Source organism: Erithacus rubecula, assembly GCF_903797595.1.
Source record: "Erithacus rubecula genome assembly, chromosome: Z".
Taxonomy (NCBI): Eukaryota; Metazoa; Chordata; class Aves; order Passeriformes; family Muscicapidae; genus Erithacus; species Erithacus rubecula.
In genome coordinates, this window is record NC_136661.1 from 30,224,342 (window position 1) to 30,246,509 (window position 22,168).

General features: G+C 42.4%; 1 protein-coding gene across 3 annotated transcripts in view; it reads right to left on the reverse strand.

Moving 5' to 3' along the window:
- ST8SIA5 (ST8 alpha-N-acetyl-neuraminide alpha-2,8-sialyltransferase 5) overlaps positions 1-22,168 on the reverse strand; it is a 63,241-nt gene that overhangs the window by 33,086 nt on the left and 7,987 nt on the right. For 2 of the 3 annotated variants that reach the window (XM_079330793.1, XM_079330791.1), the window contains exons 1-2: positions 8,334-8,450; positions 7,396-8,104 (exon numbers count right to left, since the gene is read on the reverse strand). In XM_079330793.1, coding sequence (XP_079186919.1) covers positions 7,396-7,526 — 131 coding nt within the window. In that variant the 5' untranslated portion in view covers positions 7,527-8,104; positions 8,334-8,450. Of the gene's footprint in view, positions 1-7,395; positions 8,105-8,333; positions 8,451-22,168 lie in introns of those variants that run through there. The other variant, XM_079330792.1, reaches the window with a different exon arrangement.

The following is a 22,168-nucleotide window of genomic DNA, read 5'->3' on the forward strand; positions in this document are numbered from 1 at the left end:
ACCAGCCAATTTTGACATTTGAGATGGTGGATGCCTGATGCAGTGCAGGTTCCAAATCTCACCACACCACAAGAGATCCGACTCAAATAATTGCACTGCATCTCGAGTTTCCAGTACTAATATATTCAGCATCAGGTCAAGTGTCCCTACACTGCCCTGAGGGCTCATGCTGAAGACAATGAGAAAAATGAATTCAGAGATAATGAGTGTGCACCCAGTGTCAGGCACAGGAGCAGCAAATATTCCCTCTCTCCATCACAGAAGTGGATGGCATCATCTTCTCCCGCCACTTATACAACCACTCCAAAATATTTACAGCCTAAGATGTTCAGCCAGGACTGTCAAAAGCCCAGATTTTGCTGTATTTGTTCTGATAGAAAATGCCAAAACAGTGACAGAGGCTGCTTTTAAGGCTTTCACCCTGAGAACTAAAGCATAAACCCAACTAGATAAAGAGGACGTGGAAGGACAGTGACTATCTGCAGGGCTGATGGAAAAGCAAAATGGATACAAGCAACAGAGGGCAAGCATGCCTCAAAGAAATGAGAGGTTAAGTCCACAATTTGCCTGAGGGAGACATGGGCTGCTGAGCAATGAATACACTTGAATTAAAAATTGAGAAATGAAATGAAAAAGCAATCAAGGGTAAGAATGAAGCACAGTGGAAGTAAGAAAATACAAAGCTTTGCACAGTAATTATGGCTGAACCAAATCCAGCAAGTGTAAGAATGATCAGGAAACTCCAACTGAGTCAAAAGTGAAAGACCAAGTTACCAGGTCATCAACACTGGCCACAGAGGTCAGTGGTCAAGGGTGTGATCCATCACAGCTGGGGCTGTGAGGAACCTGGGTGGAATACAGCCCAAAATGGGAACACAAGGCTCTGGGCTTGGCTTTTTACAAATGGAGGCAAGCCTGAACTTTGTATCTGCCCACACACACAGAGGCCAAGCAGGTAATTCTTTTCAAAACATCATAAAACAAGTCGATGGTAGTTCTTCTGTAAAAGAAATGTCACAGCAGTTAAGTCACATTGGATGAAAAGGTGTTGAATGCTGGACATTGGTGAAACTTAGCTATTCATATTGTCATATTGAGGAAACAGATCTATGTAAAATGAGGTTTGAACCCAGATATTCAGTCAAATACAAAAGAAGAATTGTTTGCACAGACAGAAGCAGGCCTAGATCTTCATACAACAAAGTTAGACTGAAGGAAGTTGCTGCTGAATACTACATGAATTAAAATCAGGATTTAATTGCCTCTGTATTAATCAGTAATGACAATGACCATTTCTTGGCTGGTAAGCAGGACACCTATAATTCTCTACTCAGGGCAAAAAGTTGCTGAAGAGCTCCTACAGCCTAACATGATTCAAAGCAACCATAGAGTGGGCTTGTGGACATTGGGCTAGGAACTACTGGGTGGCCACAGCCACAACAAAAGGGGCAAGTGTCCAAAGATCACTCTGTAATGACACATCTCTCATGGACTGAGGTCAGGAAGGACCATGGTGCAACACACCAGGGAGTGGCACTCATGGGATAATGCAATTTGCACATGTAAAACACTGAAATAATGGGTGCTTATTGCTTTAATTTACTGTCATCTCAAGAGTGGAGAAGGACTGGCAATTCACTGACCAGACCAGCGGGTGGTTTTGCCATCTCAACAGCAGAGGTGAAACAAAACAGTGCTAGAAATGCAGCACAAAGTGAGCAGGGATATAAACCCTGCTGGTTTTCTGCATTAGGGCCATGGGGAGCACTGCCAGGGAGCACAAGAGAGGAAATAACATTTCCTCACACTCTAGTGCTAAAGCTTCAGCCACTTGATGCTCTCCTTTAAAAGCAAAATTAAAATAAAAAATCCCCAAACCTTTAAGTAGAAGAAGGAAAGATTTTTGGATTCAGGAAAATTGCATAAAGCAACCAACAGCAGCAGTGAGAAAGGGAATGGGATGAGCAGTGGGATGGAGTGACTGCATCCAGCCTCAGCATGTTGGAGCCAGTCCAGAGGAAGCCACCAGCAGGATCAGAAGGATGGAGCAGCTCTGCTGTGAGAAGAGGCTGAGAGAATTGAGATTGTTCAGCCTGAAAAAGAGAAGCTTTGGGGTGACTTAACTGTGGCCCTTCAGCACATGAAGGGAGCCAGTAAGAAAGATGGAGAGAAACTATTGCAAGGACCTGGACAGGACAAGGAGCAATGGCCTCAAATTGGCAAAGGGTAAGTTTAGGGTAGATGTTAGGAGAAATTTTTCCCTGTGACAGTGGTGTCACAGGGTGCCCAGAGCAGCTGAGGCTGCCCCTGGATCCCTGGCATTGTCCAGGGCCAGGCTGGATGGGAATTGGAGCAATCTGGGATGATGTGAGATGTTCCTGCCCATGGAAGGGGGTGAGACTGAATAAGCTTTAAGGTCCCTTCCAACCAAACCATTCAGGGATTCTGTGAACCCACAATTTTGGAGACAGCTGAATTAATCTATCAGCCCCCTGCTGGTTCTGCCCTCTCCATCCCATTGCCAACAGGGATGCCTGCACCCCATGAAATATTCTTGGGAATGTCCTGTAGCAGGAACAGCATGGCTGGAGTCTCAGCTTCTCCAGCTGTGCTCGACTAGATCTGGCTACTCTAAAGTGATGTCCATATTCTGTAAACACACTTTTTTTTTTTTTTTTTTTTTGGTGTTCTAAATTGCTTGGAGACTTTGCTTTGTTCTGAAGTTTCTTCTCTGAAAAAAACCTCCCAAACCCAAGATGTGCCCAGCACTTTGTCAGGGATTCATCTGTATGACTCACAGGATACATGTAATTTCTGTGGGGTTGTAATTCCCTCTGGTTAGAACTGGAAGCACAGAGCTGTGTGACCAGAGAGAGATGACTCACTTGGTGACCTTCAGAAATTTAAATGGAAGGAGAGCTTTAACACAGGAATAGATGGTCTTAGGTTATAGTTAATACTTTCACAGGGTGTTATTAGCTGGCCAGAGGAGCATGTGCCAGGGATGGGGCAGGAGCTCTCAGCTGACCTGAGCTGGCTGTAATTAGTATAAAAATTCCAATTTAGAACAAAATACAACTTGGGCCACATGTAGCCTCTATGTCCCCATTGCAATTCCTGCTGTCCCTGCTGTAAGAATGACATGATTTTAGGATACAGACTAAAAAATCTCTCAAATGTGCAGTTCAGGTTTATTTTCTCTGGGTTTATTCCCTTAGTCCATGCAGTGCAGAAAGTGATCACAAATAATCTTTTATGGTAAGAAGTAGGGATGTCTGGGAATTGATTTGCAATGGTTGAATAAAAGCTGCCTAAGATATTAAAAGATGGTGGGTTTACTTCAAGTAATGAGATTCTGATACTAGTAAGAGGGCACACATACATGATGATGTTTTATTCTCATTTAGAAGATACAAAACATTCAAATAGTGCAGGCTACTTGTATGGGAAGGTTTGCTGACTCTTGCAGTGTGATTCTTTGAGATCTTTTATTTACCCTCTGGCAGGCCCTGGGGTAATATTTGTTTAGAGTCTTTAATAGTTTTGGAAATGTGTTCTCCTTACTCAGCTGAAAAAAAGAAGTTTTAAAGGTGCAGATTCTTTTCTTCAGCTGACACTCTCCCTGTGCCGAATTCAGTCTGTGAAAACACCCAGAATTTAGTGAATTTCCTGCCATCAGTATATTGGTATACAGCAAAGTATTGCTCTGATATTTTTTCCTTGCCAAAGGGAAGGACTGTCCTATTGATCTCTTCCATGCTACAGGTTGGGAGATGAAGACAGATTTCAACATTTTTTTACTGTAGTGGCAGTTTCCTGATGTAATCCAGGATTATTCCCTACTGGCCAAACAAGAGCTGACAAAAAAAGGCCAGCCCTCAGCTGAGCATCTGATTCAAAAGAAAATTCAGCTGAAAGGAGAGCATTGGGAAGATGAGTCAATACAAAAGCAAGCAGCAGCTCTGGATTTAAGCAGAAGTCCACAGCGTTTAACCTACTTTAGCAGATCAATGCAGTGGATTTTTAATCATCACATTAATCCTAAAATAAAAATAATTACCCCAGAGATTGGTATTAAAGTCCCTTAATTATATCTCATTTCATCATCCTTTTTACTGGGGATCAGAAGCTACAGAAATCAGAGTTTGCCCATGTCATTTCTCCAGCTTGCAGTTTGACTCTCCTGTTAGGACTTCAGCTGTAACTACAGGGATAAAGCATTGGCCTTGGTGAGAGCACCCACATCCATCCCACTTGGGAGAAAACTGAAAAAGGGCCAAAAAGAAAAAGCTGGACAGGATTCTGCTTTCTGATGACACTGTAAAAAATGGCAAAGGGAGGAGTGGAGAACATTACATGGTGAGGAGAAAATGTGTGAATGCCTAGAAATTCAATCTCTGCATTGTCCCCTTCTTCCAGCAATGCCAGGAGTCCACTAACATCCTGTAAGGGGAAAGAGAGAATTTTGATCAGAGGCTGGGCCCCTTGGCCTCTTATCAAATTTCACTGAGCACAGTTTATTTCCTGGAGCATCCTTTCCTGTCCACAATCCTGCCACCCTCACAGATGCTCTGGGGACATGGCTGTGGGCAAGTGCAGGACCCTGAGCCTCCATGGACAGCCTCAAGTGGGATTTCATGGCCATCAAATCAGCAAGCTTTTCTATCTTTCTCCCAGAAAAGGGTACATTTTCCCCACTCTGTTCTTTGGGATCAGTCCTGAGTCTATGCTGTCACCTACACTGTGCCCCAGCTGCTTGTTTGAGGTCACACTTCCCTGCCTTGCTGGCCTTTACCCATTTCCACCATCTTCTTGCAGAGAAAAGAGCTACCCCAGTGTTATATTTAGACTTAAAAGCACTATACATTTACTGAAAGAGTACTTTAGGGCAATTTTCAAGTTTCTCCAAATACACAGGGGAATTTCTTCCTGCTGCTTTGGGAAGAGGCCATGGGGCTCACTGTTGCTGCAGGTGTGGCGATGCAGGCAAAAGCATCCCAAACAAGCAGCATGTGGAATCTGAGTAAATGGCTGTGGGTTCAGGCAGCATCCCCAAGCTCCAGCTTGGCAAGGGGCACCAGACCTATAAATATCCCACTTCCCCTCTCCAAGGAGCCTCTCCAAAACCACCAGGTACAAGTTATAACACGTCCAAGGAGCCTTGCAGCCGGAATCAGCTTCTAGCAGGGGGCTTAACACCGGAGATTTGTGAAATGCAAGATTAATTAAAGGTTACAGCTGCCCCTGCACGAAGCTCTCTGGCAATCAGACTGCCCTGGAATGCTCACCAGAAGGTACTGCAGGGCATTAAGAGTGAGGGAGGGAAAGGAAAGCTGGAAAAACAAAAGTACCTTTGTAAATAATGTTGTGGTACCAACGCAGGGCACTGCTTGAATCACTTTTCTGCCACCAAAAATTTACAGCCACGTCCTTCATTTTTATTTCATTGAAAATGAGAACTGCCAAATCCCAGCAGAAAGGAGCTGAGGTGATTTCTTTTTTTCCCTGTACTAAGTTAGAGGAGCCCTCTATGAGACTATTTTCACGTGATTAATAAAAAAAATTAAAAAAAAAAAATTTAAAAAGGAGGAAAAAGGGAAAAAAGGGAAAATAAACAAATCATTGCAAGTTGAAGCTAAAAAAAAAGAAAATAAAAAAAAAACCCCAACAAAATCCCCTGTGTTTTCCAGTCCAAATGACAAAATATATGCTCATGTCCCTACACTTTGATGGCAGAGGGCTCAGAACCAGACTTTCTCCTTGAAATCCTGGGAATTGGACATCAGCCTTTTTCCATTCCCTGATGATGACAGGAGAGGCTCCCAGGGCAAGAGGCAGGACAGAGGTAAGCCACAGAAATCACTCAGTAGAAGAATTTCTGGTTTCATCTTCTCATCATTTTATCTTTACTCTGCCAATTTTTCATTTCAGTTTGTACTAGGGATTTATTTTTCCTCTCTCTAATCCTGTTGCAGTCATTTTGGAAAAGCAAGGATTGGTAGGGCTGCCAGGCCTCCAGGACGAATGGGAAAAACTGAGAAAATAAGGCAAGATGAGATCTCGACCTGGCCATAAAGTCATATTCTTAACACTGAGAAAGCTTAGACCTACCCTTGTCTACCTGCCAGGTTCCTGAAGCCCCCAGATTTTATACCTCTGCAGGTAACTACTTTCTTTAAAAGTTCCCCATCATGATTAAATCCAAATCTTTTGTGCTTCAACATTTTATCACTTTGTGAGGGAGAGAGATGTATTTATTGGTTATTCCAAGATTTGATTTGGCTATTTCATTTATCCTTTCTCCCCTCAATTTTCTCCAAGCCAAAACCCCCCATATTTTTTACACTTCTGCTCATTCTTGCTTCTTCCAGCTGAGGAAGTCACATTTTTCTGGAGCTGAGGTGCCCAAAAATCAGAGTCCCCCAGACAAGGCCTTGTGCTACTTAAGGCACACAAATTGCTCTGTGGATAAACAACACCCCTGTCCAAACATATTAATATCATGCTTGCTTTTCCCTCCCAGAGAGAAACGTTTGCTGATTTGCCAGGATTTTGCTTGTTCTTGGCACAAGTCAAACAACTACATAAGTTGCAAGCAAGGCAAGAACCAAACCATTGATCTCTCCTGGCAGAATGCAGCTTAATTCCAGTAAAAAATTCCACAGCAGCTGCCTACATGACTGAAACACTTACCTCAAAGCATGTAAGGGAAACATTCGTCTTCATAAAATCGTGCAAGCTGTAACTTCTCAAACTAGATTTAAGCAAAATAAACTCTGCATGGGTCAAGGTTAAACATTTATAGAGCCCCATCGGTGCTTGCTGTGAAAAGAGCATTTTCAGATCAAAGACTGATGTGCTCTACAGTGAAGCAGTCTCAGCAGCAATTCATAAGAACACAGCAGTGCAAAAATAAAGTGCTCTCTCGGTTATCTGGAACACTAATATTGATTTTAGGAACTGCATCTGCATGTTTGTTTCCAAAGACACTGAAGTTTCAGCAACGAACGTGCTACCTCAATCCAACCTCTTGAGCCATTTAAACCTGAACTTAAACAGAGTGGGAAGCCTTGTAAGGCAGGGTCTGATCAGGGGCAAATACTCTGACAAATGAGTCTGTTTAAGTTGAACACAAATCTGTATTTTTGACACAGCTGAGGACTAAAACAAAATCCAGGAAACTCACAAAACATTATATTCTGCCTAACCTTCTCCTGCATTCATAATCTAACAAACATTACACATGCTGGATGCACCTTCCCAGACGGACAAGATATTGTTATCGTCAGCAAAACACTGAGAAGTGGTTTGAACTGCTATAAAGGTCTGCCTGGAGCTCCATCTCCCCTCAGTCTGAGCTGACAACTTTTCCTATTCCCTCTGATCCCCCCTTACCTCTTGAGATAGTTTCTCCCGTAGAGGATCTGCTGCAGCAAGGTGACCACAGCAAAGGCGCAGATGAAGATGAAGAACAAAGTTCTGTTCCCCAGCAGATCCCGGCTTGACGAAGGGTCAGTGTACCCCATCCTTCTTAAAAGCCACTGAAGCTTCACTGGGTAAAATTCAGTTCATCGCCACCTTCATGCCCTTTTTGCTGGGGGGCGGAGGGGAATGCCTGCTGGCTTTTCTGTGAGCAATCCAAGGACAAGGTATCCCATTGTTTGGCCCTGCTGCCCCTTCCTTGCCCCTTTTGGATGTTAGCTCCAGGACTGTGCGCAATGGCTTGCTTCCATGGTAAAGTTTCCAGGAGATTCAGACGTGGGTAACATCTAAAATCATCTCTCAGAGCTCTCTCAGCGCAGGCAGCCTGTGCTGTGTGAGAGGCATTCTGTTCCCTCTAAGCCTCTCTTGAAAACCCGCTGCTAGCAATTATCTACTTCAATCCCATTTTCATATTCCAGATGGGGGAAGCTGCACACAAACCAGAAAACTGCAGCCAATGGCAAACACGGGGCTCCGGCAACCTGCGTTGGAAGCACATAGTCGTCAGCTCTTCTCTGCTTCTGCTCAGTGATTCCGACCAAATGTGCTCGCAAGGAGACGTGACTGGGGCGTGCTATTATTGAACAAGCATGCAACAATCATGAGGATTTCATTCAGAACCCTGCAGGGGAAAAAAAAAGACAAGAAAATTAAAAAAAAAAAAAAAGAGAGAGAGAGAGAGAGAAAGAAAAAGAAAAAAAAGAAAAGAAACAGAGCAGCAGCAGCAGCAGCAGTCTGGCCAGGCTAGCAGGAAAACTGCATTCTGTGCAGCAGCGTGCCGTCTGTGCCGTGGCTCCGGTGCTGTGGCATTTGCATGCAGAATGCAGAGCCTTCAGCCACACACCACTCACTCTTTGGGCTCCTCTGTTTCCCCTATTCCTCCAGAGTAAGCACAAGCAAGGTCACTGTGCATCCCTTCAAGGACAGAGCTCTCAGTGCCTGCATGCTGATTTATTGGAGGCTCTGAGTAGCCTCACAGCCGCAGAGAGGGAGCCTGCCTCTCAGTGCAGGCTCTAAGAACCATTCATTTAAAGAGACAAATATTCTGATTGTTCCTCTGCTATACACAGTTCTCTTTTGAAAGGGCAGAGCAACAAGACCTTGCCCACAGCCATCGTAACTCCTCTAAAAACCTCCCCATTTTTAGGAGAGACTGAATTCAGCTCACGGGGAGTTTTGTTGCTCATTTCACTGTGAGAAAAATCTGCCCCAACCCTCCAAGAAGTTCTAATGAAAGCTTTATCCATGAATGAAACATCCAGACTAGGAGGTTGTTTTGCCCCAATAACAGATGGGGAAAGGATTTTGACAACAAAATGAGGGGGAAAAAATCCTTTGTCTAAGAAAATAGGAAGATTTTTGTGAGAGAATAGATTTTCCAACAGTTAAATCAGTGTATGCAAATTGCTCTAGGGCACCAGCAGCCCAGCTCTGTGGGGCAGCAAACAGGGAATGTTCATGGACTTTGTTTCAGCTGTAACTGGTACTCCATGTGAAGAAGGGCCAAAGTTAACTTTGAGCAACCCTTTCAACATAATCCTTGAAGACAGGGTTAGTCCTCAGCATGACCTACAGCAATTTAGGCAAGACAGACAATGGCTAAAGCAGGCTTTTCCTTACCTAATTTTAAGCAACAAAAGTCACACAGGTGTTTAAGGCATGAAGCTGGTCACCCTGAACTCCTGCAGGCTGGAGAGTAGACTTTAGACTTTGCAGAGGAGGTGTAGGGATCCAGCCCCTGATATGTCCTGCCTCAGTGCCTCTCACAGCTCCCACACCTCTATTTCTGAACCCTGCTAAATGCTTCCATTATCACCTTGCACATAAATAGAGTGGGGACCCCTTGGGTCAGATCAAAGATTATCCAGGGAGAAGTAGAGGTAGGGGGCAAGGACATACTGATACTTCCTTGGAAACACTCTTCTACCATTTTGTTCTTCCAGAAACAAGGAAAGAAAAGCAATATTTAGGTTAGAAAAATAATTCAGTCGGATGCACTGCACTGGGAATAATACACACAATAATTCACATAATAATACACATACTAGAGGACTGCAAGTTAAACACTAAAAGCAATTTGATTCCCTATTGTCAAAGCCATCAGCCCTGGGGCCAAATATGTTTCTTTAAACCATCAGTTCATGTAAGCTTGCATCATATGAGACTGTTTCTATATAGGAACTGTACCATTTAGATGGACCTAGCCATAAATCCTCTCAGGAAAAGGAAAAGCTATATGGCCAGCAAAATTCCCAGGCTGAGACCCCACCAGATACTACACAGGCAGATTTTATGCAGGAGCTTAGTCAAGATCAGTAAGTTCCGACGTGAAGGAAAATTTACTTAATGATTTGAACTGTTTGATTTCTACTGATAGCTTTGAAAACTCAGAGAAATTTGCCTCAGTTGCTCTGAGAGTCATTTTACAATAACAGTAAAGTACCAGAGAGTAGAATTCAGCTTCCTATGATCTTCTGTAGGTGTGACACTGATTTTGCAGATTCTTATATCACCTAGGTTTTGGTGAAAATACTTTCAGCTTTCCTACTTTTACTGCCCTCCATTCAAAGGGATTTTTTTTCTTGAGATCTGTGCAGAAATGCACAAAATTCCTGTGCCTAGCAGAAGCTTTTTCTCCTGGGGTGGTGGTGAGACTGAGCTGCAGCAAACAGTCCATGTATTCCATCAGTCTTTGATTTTCTGTGTCTTCTCATCATTCTCAGCTATATCAGGACTGGCCAGAAGATACAGCACCTGAGAGACCCATGAGCTGGAGAGCTGCAGACCCAAAAAACAAACTACAAAGGTATCTACAAAACATAGGAAATGTTTTCTGTGCCAGAGCTTGCACAGGCATCATTCCTGACGTCACACAAAAAAGGAATCTGTTTGCTCTCCTCAGCCCAATACAACAACACTGCAGAACTGGAAGCAGACTGGTTCTGAGCAAGTATAGAGAAATTTGTATATTGACATAATTTCACAGGATGCTCAAGGTTGCCTGCAATATTTATTGTGAGTGAAACCCTCTTAGAGTGCAGCAGAAGTGCTGAAAAAGCAGTGTCAGCACTCATTCCCAGGGCCCTTTGAGAGTTTGACTTGTAAACTACAGGCTACTGCAGAGAGAAAAAAAAAAAAAAAAGTATTTTAAAAAATAATTTTACACCCTGCACTTAAACAAGCAGCAGACAACAACAGATCCCCTCCAGAGTCTGAGAAGGATTGGAAAAGCCCTCTAAGATCATTGATCCCAGCCATTCCCCCAACACTGACAGGTCCACATTAACCCATGTGCCCAAATGCTGCATCCACCTGCTTTTATAACATTTCCAGCACAATAGAATCAAGCTCAGAATGGGTATTCCTGCATCCGTTCTTGGAGCAGATTTCAAAGTCTAAAGCAAATCTGGCAAAGTGGATCTTAATATGAAGCTGCCAGAAGCAGTCAGTCTTACACGTGTCTGGCCTTTATTTGTTGCATGTGAGCTGCTTGCTAAATATCACCAGAGATAATCTGTCACAAGAAACTCCTCCAGCCTGAGCAGCGAGACTCTGAGTGCTCTAACACAAACACAAACATGCTCCTCACACTGAGCTCCAATGGGAGATCATCATTTGCTCTTGAGGCTCAATGAACCAGGTCTGAATTTATTTTTTTTTAAAAGAAGTTAGCATTAAATCTCAAAGACAAAGAAACCAAGACCATGATGCACAAAGAAAGATGAATTGGTAAGAGGTCAAAATCTGGTAGGGGTCAAATTCTACTTCTGTTGTGGAAGGAATAACTTCATGTGTTTCTCTTTCTGTTGAAAGGACCATACAAAGCCTTTTCTACTGAGCTGCAATTTATTATTTAATGCAAATGTACTAGAAAAATTCATTTTTGATAGGCAGGTCTGATTGGGAATTTTTTAAGTATCTTTCTCTGAATCTGTCATTTGAATCAGTGTTTGACTGATCATGCATTCTAATTTCAGCTGAAAGCAAGGGTATTTGGTGTCTGGAGCAGCAGATCTGTGTCTTGGTTGTTTAAATCACAGAACACATAATTGAACATGCTAAACTCACAGAATTATACAGGTTCAGGGTAAAACAAGATATGCTTCATATTCCCCTTCAGTATTTTTTTTCTCCTCCTGCCTGCTCAGCCACTCTCATCTTCATGGCTGTTTATCAGACCAAAGAACTGCACAGCCAGAATTGCAGAATACTATGATCTGTAAACAGTTTGAGCAGAACATTTTTACACCTCATTTCCCCCCCTAAATTAAAATTAAATCATGTCTATTTACAGTTTCTACAATAGTTGTGTAAACTGCTAGATCCCTGATTTTGCAAAGAGCTGGCACATAGGTACATGGCTGGAAGGTTCTGCTGAATACGAAACTCATAAACATATGCTTATCAATATTAATTCTTTTGCAGTTATAAAACATGAATTTATTAGCATAATCGAGTGCTTAACACAATGTCTAGTCCCCCATCACTACCACAAACCCATATGTCTTAAACTGAGAAAATGAAGGAAGCTGAGAGGATTCAGCTAAGATGTAAACATTTATTTGCTTCAGAGTTGGGTTCAGCCACGTGGAGATGACAGTGTCTAATTTGGCACCAGGCTCCTGCCTGTGGAGACAGCTGAATTAGAGGACATGTCCTGAACATAACATATGGTCTGTACACTGGATATACATTACATCATCTCTTTAATCATAACCAATTTTCTTCCAATTATGGGTCACATAGGGCTCCATATGCAGGAAAAAATGACCCAGTGCATAAAATCCCTTTTTTTTTACCCTGCTGACATAATCTCTGTTGGAAAAGGAATGATGCCTTCCTCAAAGGAATAAGGTCTTCTGGCAGGAAGCACTGCAGAGGCTGCCTTGGCTGCAGTGCTGTACATTTACTATTGACAGTTCCTTACAGCAGAGCCTGCTCACATGTATAGCAAAATGCAATACTCAGTGCTGGGGATGTGTCTGCTTTCCCAGTGACATCTCTACATTCCTAAAAAACACAGGAAGTTAAGTGTGATTGTTATGGTTCCTGTTCAGGCTCACAGCCCTGTAAGTAACTGAGAGCAGTGGAAGCCCAGACTCTGCAGAGAAAAAGAACCAGGACTCAAATTCATTTACAGGAATCATCAGTAATAAACATTAGTTTGATTTTGGAGCACTGCATGGGAACCCTGGGTTTAGCAACAAATCAAGGGGACTGAGATGTTGGCAGAGCCACAGAGGGGTCAAAGAGTTTCCATGCCCAGCAGTTGCTCTCAGAGAAGAAACGTGATCCTGCCTCTATTCCAAACAAGTCATAACTCCCACCCAGTTCAGCAAAACCACCTTCAAAGCTTCCCAGTGAAAGCCTGGAGAGTGCTGGGATTAGTGGCACTCACTTTAATGGGTGTTGAAGGATTGGTATTTCTTTTGGATTAAAATATTCCAATGGCAACACCACAATGCACTAATATTTCCTGTATCCAGAATAAGGATCACACATTATCTAATGATGAAAACCACAATTAATAATTATTTCACTATTTCAACCATATATTTTTACAGCAAAAGTGAAAATGTTAATCTCAGATATTTTAAAAAATGCATAATATGGCAGACATATACATAATAAAGTCAGATTAATTCACAGAGAGAGCATATCAGATTTTGGAATATATTTTGCTCTGTCAGTGAGTGGCATTAATCAGAATGGATGTAAAAGTGAAAAGGAATTTTTTCCTCTGATCTATCAGCAAATTAAAACCTTCAAATTTTTACACTGCTCTTATAATCAAGGTGTAAAATAGATCTATTATAGAAAATTATTTAAGAAAAGTTACAAGAGTAACTTTTTATCTCAGTTCTGCAGTGATTTTGTATTCAAAGGAATGAAGTATGTTCCTCTTGAATTTACCATCAGTATCGGTCCCCATGACCTTTCAAGCAGCCCAGACATTCAGGTTTTGAGCCATTTCTCATTATGACTTCCAACAGCACTAATTAAAATGCTGGCTACACACATTACTAACCACTAGTCTAACTGTTCACCTGAGTTACTGTTCTAGCCAAAGTCAGTATGTATTCAGACACATAATTATTTTTAAAATAATACACGCTAGTCCATGTTTAGTTCAGTCCATGACAAAAATCATTAATTAAAAAAAATCCTTCTGGCTTCTGTGGTTTTCAAAAATCCCAATTCTTCATGAACCTGGAAGACAAACACCCTCTACCCTTAGAGAACTGTGCCCAGACACATATTTCTCCCCCTCCTGGGCCAGTGCAGATTCAGCTTTTAAGCCCTGCACAGTCTCTGGTCTGACCTGAAAATGGCCACAGAGATAGCTATTAATAAAACTGGTGGCCTTTTCAAATTCCTTCCTTTGGATCTGTGATCTGCCATGAATCCCTGGGTCGTGCTTTCCTATGTTAGGGTAACAAATAAAGACCATTCCTGGAACAGTCAGATACTGCAGCCAGGCATCAGCTGAGTCAGCTCCTGCCATGGGCATTTGTAATTTACCCAGGCAAGAAGGAAAGGTGAGAGTGGGATTTATTAGCCCCTTTGGCAGACAGCAGGAATTGCAATTTGGAAGTTGTGTTTGGTAGCATGGAAACGGCTCAGCTTGCAAACAAGTACAAAACCAAGACAATAATGATCCATTTTGCTGCCAAACAAGTTTGAGAGTCTCAAGGGCAGTGCCAGCCAGCCAGATGGATAAACTCCAACCACAGGCAGGGTCTGGATCACCCCTGACCTCTGCCAGCAGCTTGGGCTTTTACAGCACTGTTACAGGCAGTAACAGCTGGCATGGGCAGGGAGATGGAGGGCCACAGCCAAAAATGTATTTAAGCATCTTCCTAGTCTCAGGACGTTAGGAGTTAAATCCTTGTTTGGCTCTTGGCTGCGAGTGAATTGTCTGGGGTTATGACTCCAGTAAAGACTTACAGTGAGATCTTAAACTCAGCCTGGGATAGCAGAGGGTGTCCCTGCTGATGGCAGGTTGGTTGGAACAAGATGGTCTTTAAGGACTTTTACAACCAAAATTGTGATTCCATGACTTATGATGACCCCACTGACCTTAGCTATATTCCAACTACTTCCAGTGCTGTATTCCACATATTTCTTTCTATAACAGGACCACCAGTACATCCATGAATCAGAAAATGTTCCATTTTTATCCACAGTCTTTGGTGGTCATGTTGACCTCTTGCTGGAAACCCTACAACAGGTATTATTTTAAATAGCCAAGTGCAGTTAATTGGAGGTGGTTTTTTTTTCTCTAAGAACCTAAAATGAGGAAGACAGAATGGTAGTTTATCCACAACCAATATTAACATCTAACATCATGCAGCCTACAGGATCCAGTGCTCTGCATAGAGATATTAAGGAAATGTCTTTGACAGGGAGAGACATCCCCAGAAAAGTGAGGATGAGGAGAGGGAAGCACAGCATGGCATTCAACTAGAATAAGGTTGGTTTTGGGTTTTTTTTTTTCCAGAACTTTCCCATCAGCATCACCTTTATTTAAATATCACTTTCAATCAGCTTTTTTATTTTCTTCCAGGTGTATCCAGCAGCTCCTCTGGAGCTGAGAAATTTGTGCGTGGGTTTTCTTGCACGCTCTGTGGGTAGGAAGGTATGTGGGAACTATAATTCAGTCACTCTAAATCACATGTAGCTGAAGCTTGAAAGAAAAATAATAATAAATGGTTCAGATTGTCAGGCTCAGTGCAATTCTCAATCAATTAAGTCTTATTTTAGCACCATGGCAGTTTATTTTTATAATGTTCTCCTGCCATTTTGATGCTTTCATGTTACTGTGTAGCTAAAAGGTCTTGCTGGGAACAAATTACTCTTGGTAAAGCATTCTCTGAACTACAATTTCAGCCTTCTATGATAATAAATATCAAATGGTAATAAATAATAGCCACAAGAGTGAACAGCAACAAGAAGAGGATTGCTGGCAGGGAGAGAGAAAGGCTTTGGACCTGGGTAAAGGAGGAAGATAAACCAAGAGCTCAAGAACAGTAAAACCATAGTTGTTTGGGCTCAGAGTCTACAAAATATTCTTCAATGCATATGGCTCCCGAATGTAATTCAAGGTATTGAGACAATAAACAATGAAAGGCCACCAGTGAAGATATTCCAGCTTGCTGCTTCTTTTCATGAACAGTTAAAATTAAATCCTGTGTCTACATTTTAGATCTGCATTTTTTGTTGTTATCATGGTTCCCCTTTCACAGATATGGGCTGCCCAAAACAGAATTTCTCTTTTGCTGCACTTGAGAATTTGAGCCACAGTGTCAGATTCACACTGAAGGTTTCAGAGCTTCAGAAGTTGCTTAATTGATGAGGAGAGCTCTTCTCTGATATGACAACAAGAAACATATGTAATACTGTTTGTGGATCCTTGCAGTGCATGGAAGCAGCTGGCAAACAAGAACAATGCTGCCAGTTCACCTCTGCTGGAATCACAGAAAAAATATTTGCTCAATACAAGGAGCAATGATCACAATAATTTATTTTTTTTTCCCACTGTGGCAAAAAGATATTATGAGGATATATCCTAAACTGTTGCACACTGTCATTATAAACTGATTCAATGATTGGTCTAAGCTTTACCAGACAAGGGAATTAAAGGCAAAATGGGAAGGGTGTATGAAGAATGTCCCTTATCCCTTTTTAATTTACAGATTTCTAGGCTCCTAGTTGCTCTTGCTTTTCCTCATTTGGAACCATCCCTCACAATACACTGCTCCAGGTAGAGGTTTTCTATTCTCTTTTCCCAACTGGAAAAATGGACCATATCAACACAAAATAATAGAAAATTAAGTCCTTCTGGCACAGGAGGGAGCTATGGCAGGGCCATCAGCTTCCCTCTGGCAGCTCATGCTCACCTGTGGCTCCTCACCTTGGATATTACAGGTTTGGCTTGGAAATCCAAGGAAGCTGAAGTTGTACATTCAGCATCCTTCTGCTCTGGACAAAGGAAGGACAAACCTTTTTCATCAGCACTTCTCCTTCCAGTTGATGAAGCAGAACCAGCTGGCACTGCAAAAATCAGTGTTTTCACAACAAACATTGTGCTGTGGCACATGACCTTGGCTAAGACAGTCACCAGCTCCTCAGGAATACACACCTTGCTCAGGGCCACACACCTGGCAAATCCCTGCAAGCTCTGACCAGCTCTACACGAGCTCCAGACTTGATTTCACCAGTTGCTGACTGGAACCAGAGCATCACCTCCCTAAAATACACAGAAAAGCCATTAAATCTGCATTTCATATCCACTGTTTGTCCTTGCAAACCCCACTCTCCCATCATAACACGACTGTGCTCCAGAAGTTTACATGCTCCTGTTAATAGCTTTATCTTCCCAGCAGCAAGTGAAGAGTTACACAGCTACAAAAACTTGCAGTTCAATATCCATCCAAGATGATTTCAAACTACAGTTCCAAATGTTTCAAACCCCATTGGCTTTAATAGGTTATTAATATTAAATGTAAAAGCTTCAATTAAAGAATCAGTAATGATTTTGCTACTTATTCAGAGTTATCCTGTCTAATTGTAATGTAAAACCCTAAACTTCCTCCCAGCAGGCCAAAACACAAAGTCCATCCTTATATTCATTGGAGTGGGGACAACAGCCCAAACTATCATCTGCTAATTAGCTGTAGGTTTGGGCTCAGCTCCATGTTTTAACAGGCTTCCCTTCCTGCCACAGTGCTGAGATCTCCAGGCTGGCTTGGCAAGGCAAGAGGGAACTTCTGTGATGGCATGGCAGCTTCCAGCACCTGAACTGTGACTTCTACACGCTGAGGGGGAGTGATCTGCCACCTGGCCAGCTCACCCCATGCTCCACATGCAGTGCAGGTGGGAGCCTTTGCCCTCCTCAGCACCTCTTCCCTCATTTCTGAACCAGCAATCATAGCATTTCTTGGCCTTGCAGGTGTGCTGCAGAAGGACCAATAAAACTTTCCACTTGCTGCATAAGGAAAAAAGAAAAGAAAGAAAAAAAAATCCTGCTGCCTTTCAACATAGGATTTTGCCAGTTTAAGATCCTAAGATCTCGCTCTTGCAAGAGCAGGATCCACCTGACTGAGCACAGCATCCATTTCCCTAAACATTCCCATCCCAAACTCCTTGACATGCCTGCTGAAGACAGGCAAGTATCATGCACAGCTCTTGGAAATCAAGAAATCTTGGTGCTAGCAGCACTGAAGAGGGATGAGTCTGACTCCCACCACCAACAAACGTGCCTACACTCACCAAAACCCTCCAGGCACTTAGTCAACACACTCTGTGGAGAATAAGAGCTCTTTTAATCCCAAAGTATCCCAAAGATACGTCAGATGAGTCACATCCCAAAAACACCTTTTTCTTTCCTGAGTATGACAGGAGCTTTGCATGACCATTTCAGGTGAAGGTGGGATGGCAAGAGGGCCAAGTGTGAAAACAACAAGGAAATGAGCTGATGTCAGGTAAACAACATCAGCAAGTGGGCTATGATTGTTTTCCCCCTAATATTTAATCCACTCAAAGTGCCAGTCTTAAATCCAGTGAAAATGTCACAGAAAATCACACTTCCTGCAACCACCTACCACTGAAGGGGAATAAAGCTACAGAATTTTCCCCAGATTTCCACTTCTACCCTGGTCCTCTTGTTTCTCTCCCATAGCTACTGTAGATGATCATCAGCAAATGAATAAAACATACTTCCATGTGAATGGAACAACATGTGCCAGCTTTGCTGCTGGCATTCTGTCCACATGACTAGCACTCCCCTTTTATAACCCTTCTTCCCTCTCCTGCTGTTAACCCTCAACTCACAGACAAAAGGAAAACAAAGCAAACCTTGGGTATTTCTTCCCCCTCAGCAACATTAAAAAGTGGTCTGGGATGAGGAGATGGGGGAAGTTATATTTCTATACAACATAAGAGAATCAGATAAGATACTTTAAAATAACAGGTGTCCTAGAACTGAAAGATGTTTAAAAGCAAGAAAAATGAAATTATTTGAAACCATAAGAAGGAAATAGTCTGAAACTACAAAATATAAATGCCCAATTATGTAGAATGTAGCTTTTGGACCTCCCTGCCACAAGCCAAAGTGCTTAGTGAGCTTCAAAAACTGCTCTGATGACCCATGCAAAGGGTAAGAACATTGACAGATTCACAGACTGCATATGAACACCTCAAAATCACTGTGTGAGCCACTCAGACTTCCCTCAGCTCAGCTATTCTGTATTCATCTGCTAAGAAGGTGGGACACAGGGACAGCTTGCATGACCTGAAGCATTTATTATTCAATATTATTCTGTATTTTCATGTTCTTCAGTGAGATGCCTGACCTCCAGGTTACCCCACAGGGATGGCAGGGAATGACGACAGGAATATAAAATGAAAAAATACTAATGTTTGCATAATTTGGCCCCTGGATAAAATCTCAGAGTGAAATCAGTGGATCTAAAGATTATTAAGAGAGTCTGCCCTGGTTTTTAGGTTATGTTTCACCCTTTGGCCATCTCACTTGGCTGCAGAATAAATATCACCTGCTGTGGCAATAACAAATATAGTTTTCTGGGGCTAAAGTTCCTGGTACAGTGTTCTATTTGACTTGAACACTTCAGGAAAAGAAGTTAGAATGCCTGCAAAAGAAATCTTCATTTATTGCACCATTTGAAGGCTAGCAGAGAAACCCTCAAACAACAAGCAGCTAACAACTGGGTAAATGCAAGGTTTCACTGAGTTCTACCAGGGATGTATTTGGCCATGTATTTTTTTGTTTGTACATCCCCCATAAAGGTGAATCATTGAGCAAATTTTGCTTAATCAAGAGCCTAAGCCAGTATATGTTTAAATCAATGGGAGGCAATCTTGATTTCCAAGGGAGGAATGGGAATCTAAATCACTTTATCAACTCAGACACTTTTTTAGTTCTCACAGCAAAATTTACTTCTGAAGTGGCTTTAACCTACCTCTGTTGCCATCACTTAATAGAAATCCTTAATCCAGCAAGTGGCCAAGCACTATCCACAAGCTTTTAAAGCCCTGGGGAAAGCTTAGAGCAACCCTGTGAAGCATCCAATACCATACTGAACTGATATGCAGAATATCTATTTCAAGCTCTTTTCCCTATTTGTTACCATTCTGGATAAAAAGGCATTAACTAATTATTTTAATTGCACTTTTTGTAGTATTTCTCATGGGACCTGGACTGCAGCTGCCTCAGCTTGATCCCATTTGGCTGGGGGATGGGATGCTATTATAAAATGTGTTTTCCCCAGAGTGAATGGGGCTTTCTGCTGCAGCTGTCTGTGTCGAGGTGGGGGAGCTATTGGAACAGGTGTGTGGCACAGAAATGCTCCCTGGTTTGAAACTATCTAATAGAATCTAAGAGGAAATCTTCAGCCAGCTCCACAGGAGCAAACCTAGATGAACTCTCCCTCCCACCTTTTTGGTGGGGAGGAAAGCTCACAATGATTACTTCTAAAAGAACAAACACCTTTGTGGGACCAATGCCTTGAAAATCATATTGATGCAATTTTTTTCAACCAGAATTTTGTTAGTTTCTGAGATCAAAATGTTGCAACTGTTTGGAAGAGTGATGATCTTGCAGGCAATGAGTTATCTGCAGCAAGATGCAGATCACTTATGGAAAAATATGCTGTTAGTAATGGAGCAAAGGAAAACACCCCCACAGAAACCTGATTAATCAAGTACAATTGCCAGCGAGCACAGAAGAGAAATTGTGCTCTTTAGGAGACATTTTTCAGTGCAGATGAGTTTCTGCTCCCCTCCAAGTGACATTGTCCTTGTTTTCCCTACTCCCATTCCTGTTTCAGGTCTGGTGGAACTGTTGGTGCCTCAAACCCCAAACTCATTTTGCTTGGGTTCCAGTCTTTTACAGGTGCTTGGTGAGAGATAAGAGAGGAAAGTAATTGGGATTTCTAACCAGGCTATCACTGTTAAAAATCTGTGTTTCCTCCTGAAAATCCTGCTCAGGTAAAAGACGAGTTACATCAGTATATCAGAGACACTGAGGTGGTTGTAAGACATTCCCAGGAGCTGATGAAATCCTGTTTTGCAAAGGTCTTATGGTATCCTCCTATTTTAAAATTGCTACTGGGAACCTCTTTGTTCAGGGTGGACTAAGGGGGGGCGTTTCCCCCCAACACAATCAGAATGTGATAACCAGAAATGGACAACACTCTTTCTCTACGTGTGATATTAGGGAGTTAAATTTCCTCCCCCTTTGTTATTTCAGTTCATATTCTGAAAAAAAATAACAGATGTGCCCAGAGACCAGAAGAGGAGCTTTGGGAAACGCTCCTGTTTTTTTCACTAAACAAATTCTGACAAGTCAAACATCCAAAGTACAGCAGCTCCCTTCCCCTCTCTGACCTTTGCCTCCCAGCTTGGGGAGGTTGTCAAAGGCCTCTCCTCCTCCACTCACAATTTCTGCATCTGCAGCCTGGTCTGTGCACTTGCTTGCAAGTTACCCTGGGGTGAAACAGCATCTCCTGACTCTGGAAGAGACTAAACTATATCATTATATTATATTTTAGGTGCAGAGAGGGTTTTCTTTGATTCTCCTACATCTGCACAGTTGCTTAATGAAAGTGCGACATCTGGTCTAAGGGGCCCTAATTAAAAATAAAATTTTAAAAAATACCACTTTCTCGAATAGTTCCAACTAGCTGTTCCAGATTAAATTATTTTATGGAAAAGTTCATGGTGTGCCAGTGCAGAATGGCTTTTTAATGAAGGAAACATGAAGCTGCATCATTACAAGCACTAAAACCTGGCTTAAACTGGAATATCAACTGAAAAATCAAACCTGTCCTGCTCTCAGCCACCTGTGTTTGTTGTTGCACTGCTCCTCATTTTGTACAGCATTAGTGTTTGCATGGGTTTTCCATGATTAACTGAGAGGTAATCCAGTTTAGAATAAACCCAGCAGGAAAATAATTGTAAAGGTTAGTTTTCAAATGGATCGGCTTCCCAAAAAATCAAACAGACCCAAAACAGGAAAAGGGATGCTGTGCTGGAATTTGGAGATGAAGGGGTGAGAAGGCTTTTGGCAATGGTGCTGCTTTCTGTCAGCTGAAAGTGCTTGCAAAGGGATTGCCTGAAAAAGTGATTTGTGGCATTCCCAAGCAATCCCCACTGAAATCTTTGGACAGCATCACATACATTTCTTTATTTTTGCACACCACAGGCTGGTTGTCCAACAAAGCCAGTCCAGTTCAAGAGGCAGGAGGACAAAAAATGGTCACATAAGTGGGCAGGACAGAAAGCCCAAGAGCCACGTAGAGATTTTGGGAGATTTTTTAGAGATGGAGGATTTTAAGCACAGGAGAGCTGCAGCCTCGCCGTGTCCCCTCGGGAGAGGCACCGGGGAGGGACGTGCGGGGCTGGATGTTGTGTAACAGAGCTGGATGTTGTGTAGCTGCTCGTGGGCAATTATGTACAAAGTCACAACAGCAATGCTAGAAAGCTCCAGGCATCTTCACCAGATTTTGCTGGCCATTAATCCAACAGAAGGCTGCTAATGGCATCTGATCGCTTTCTTTATGCTTCTGCTATTTAAGGCCACTCTGAAGGGCACAAACTCTTCCCTATTATACAATGAGAGATTCAGGCAAAATTATAACCCTGAGTCTCAGAAGGATGAATTCTC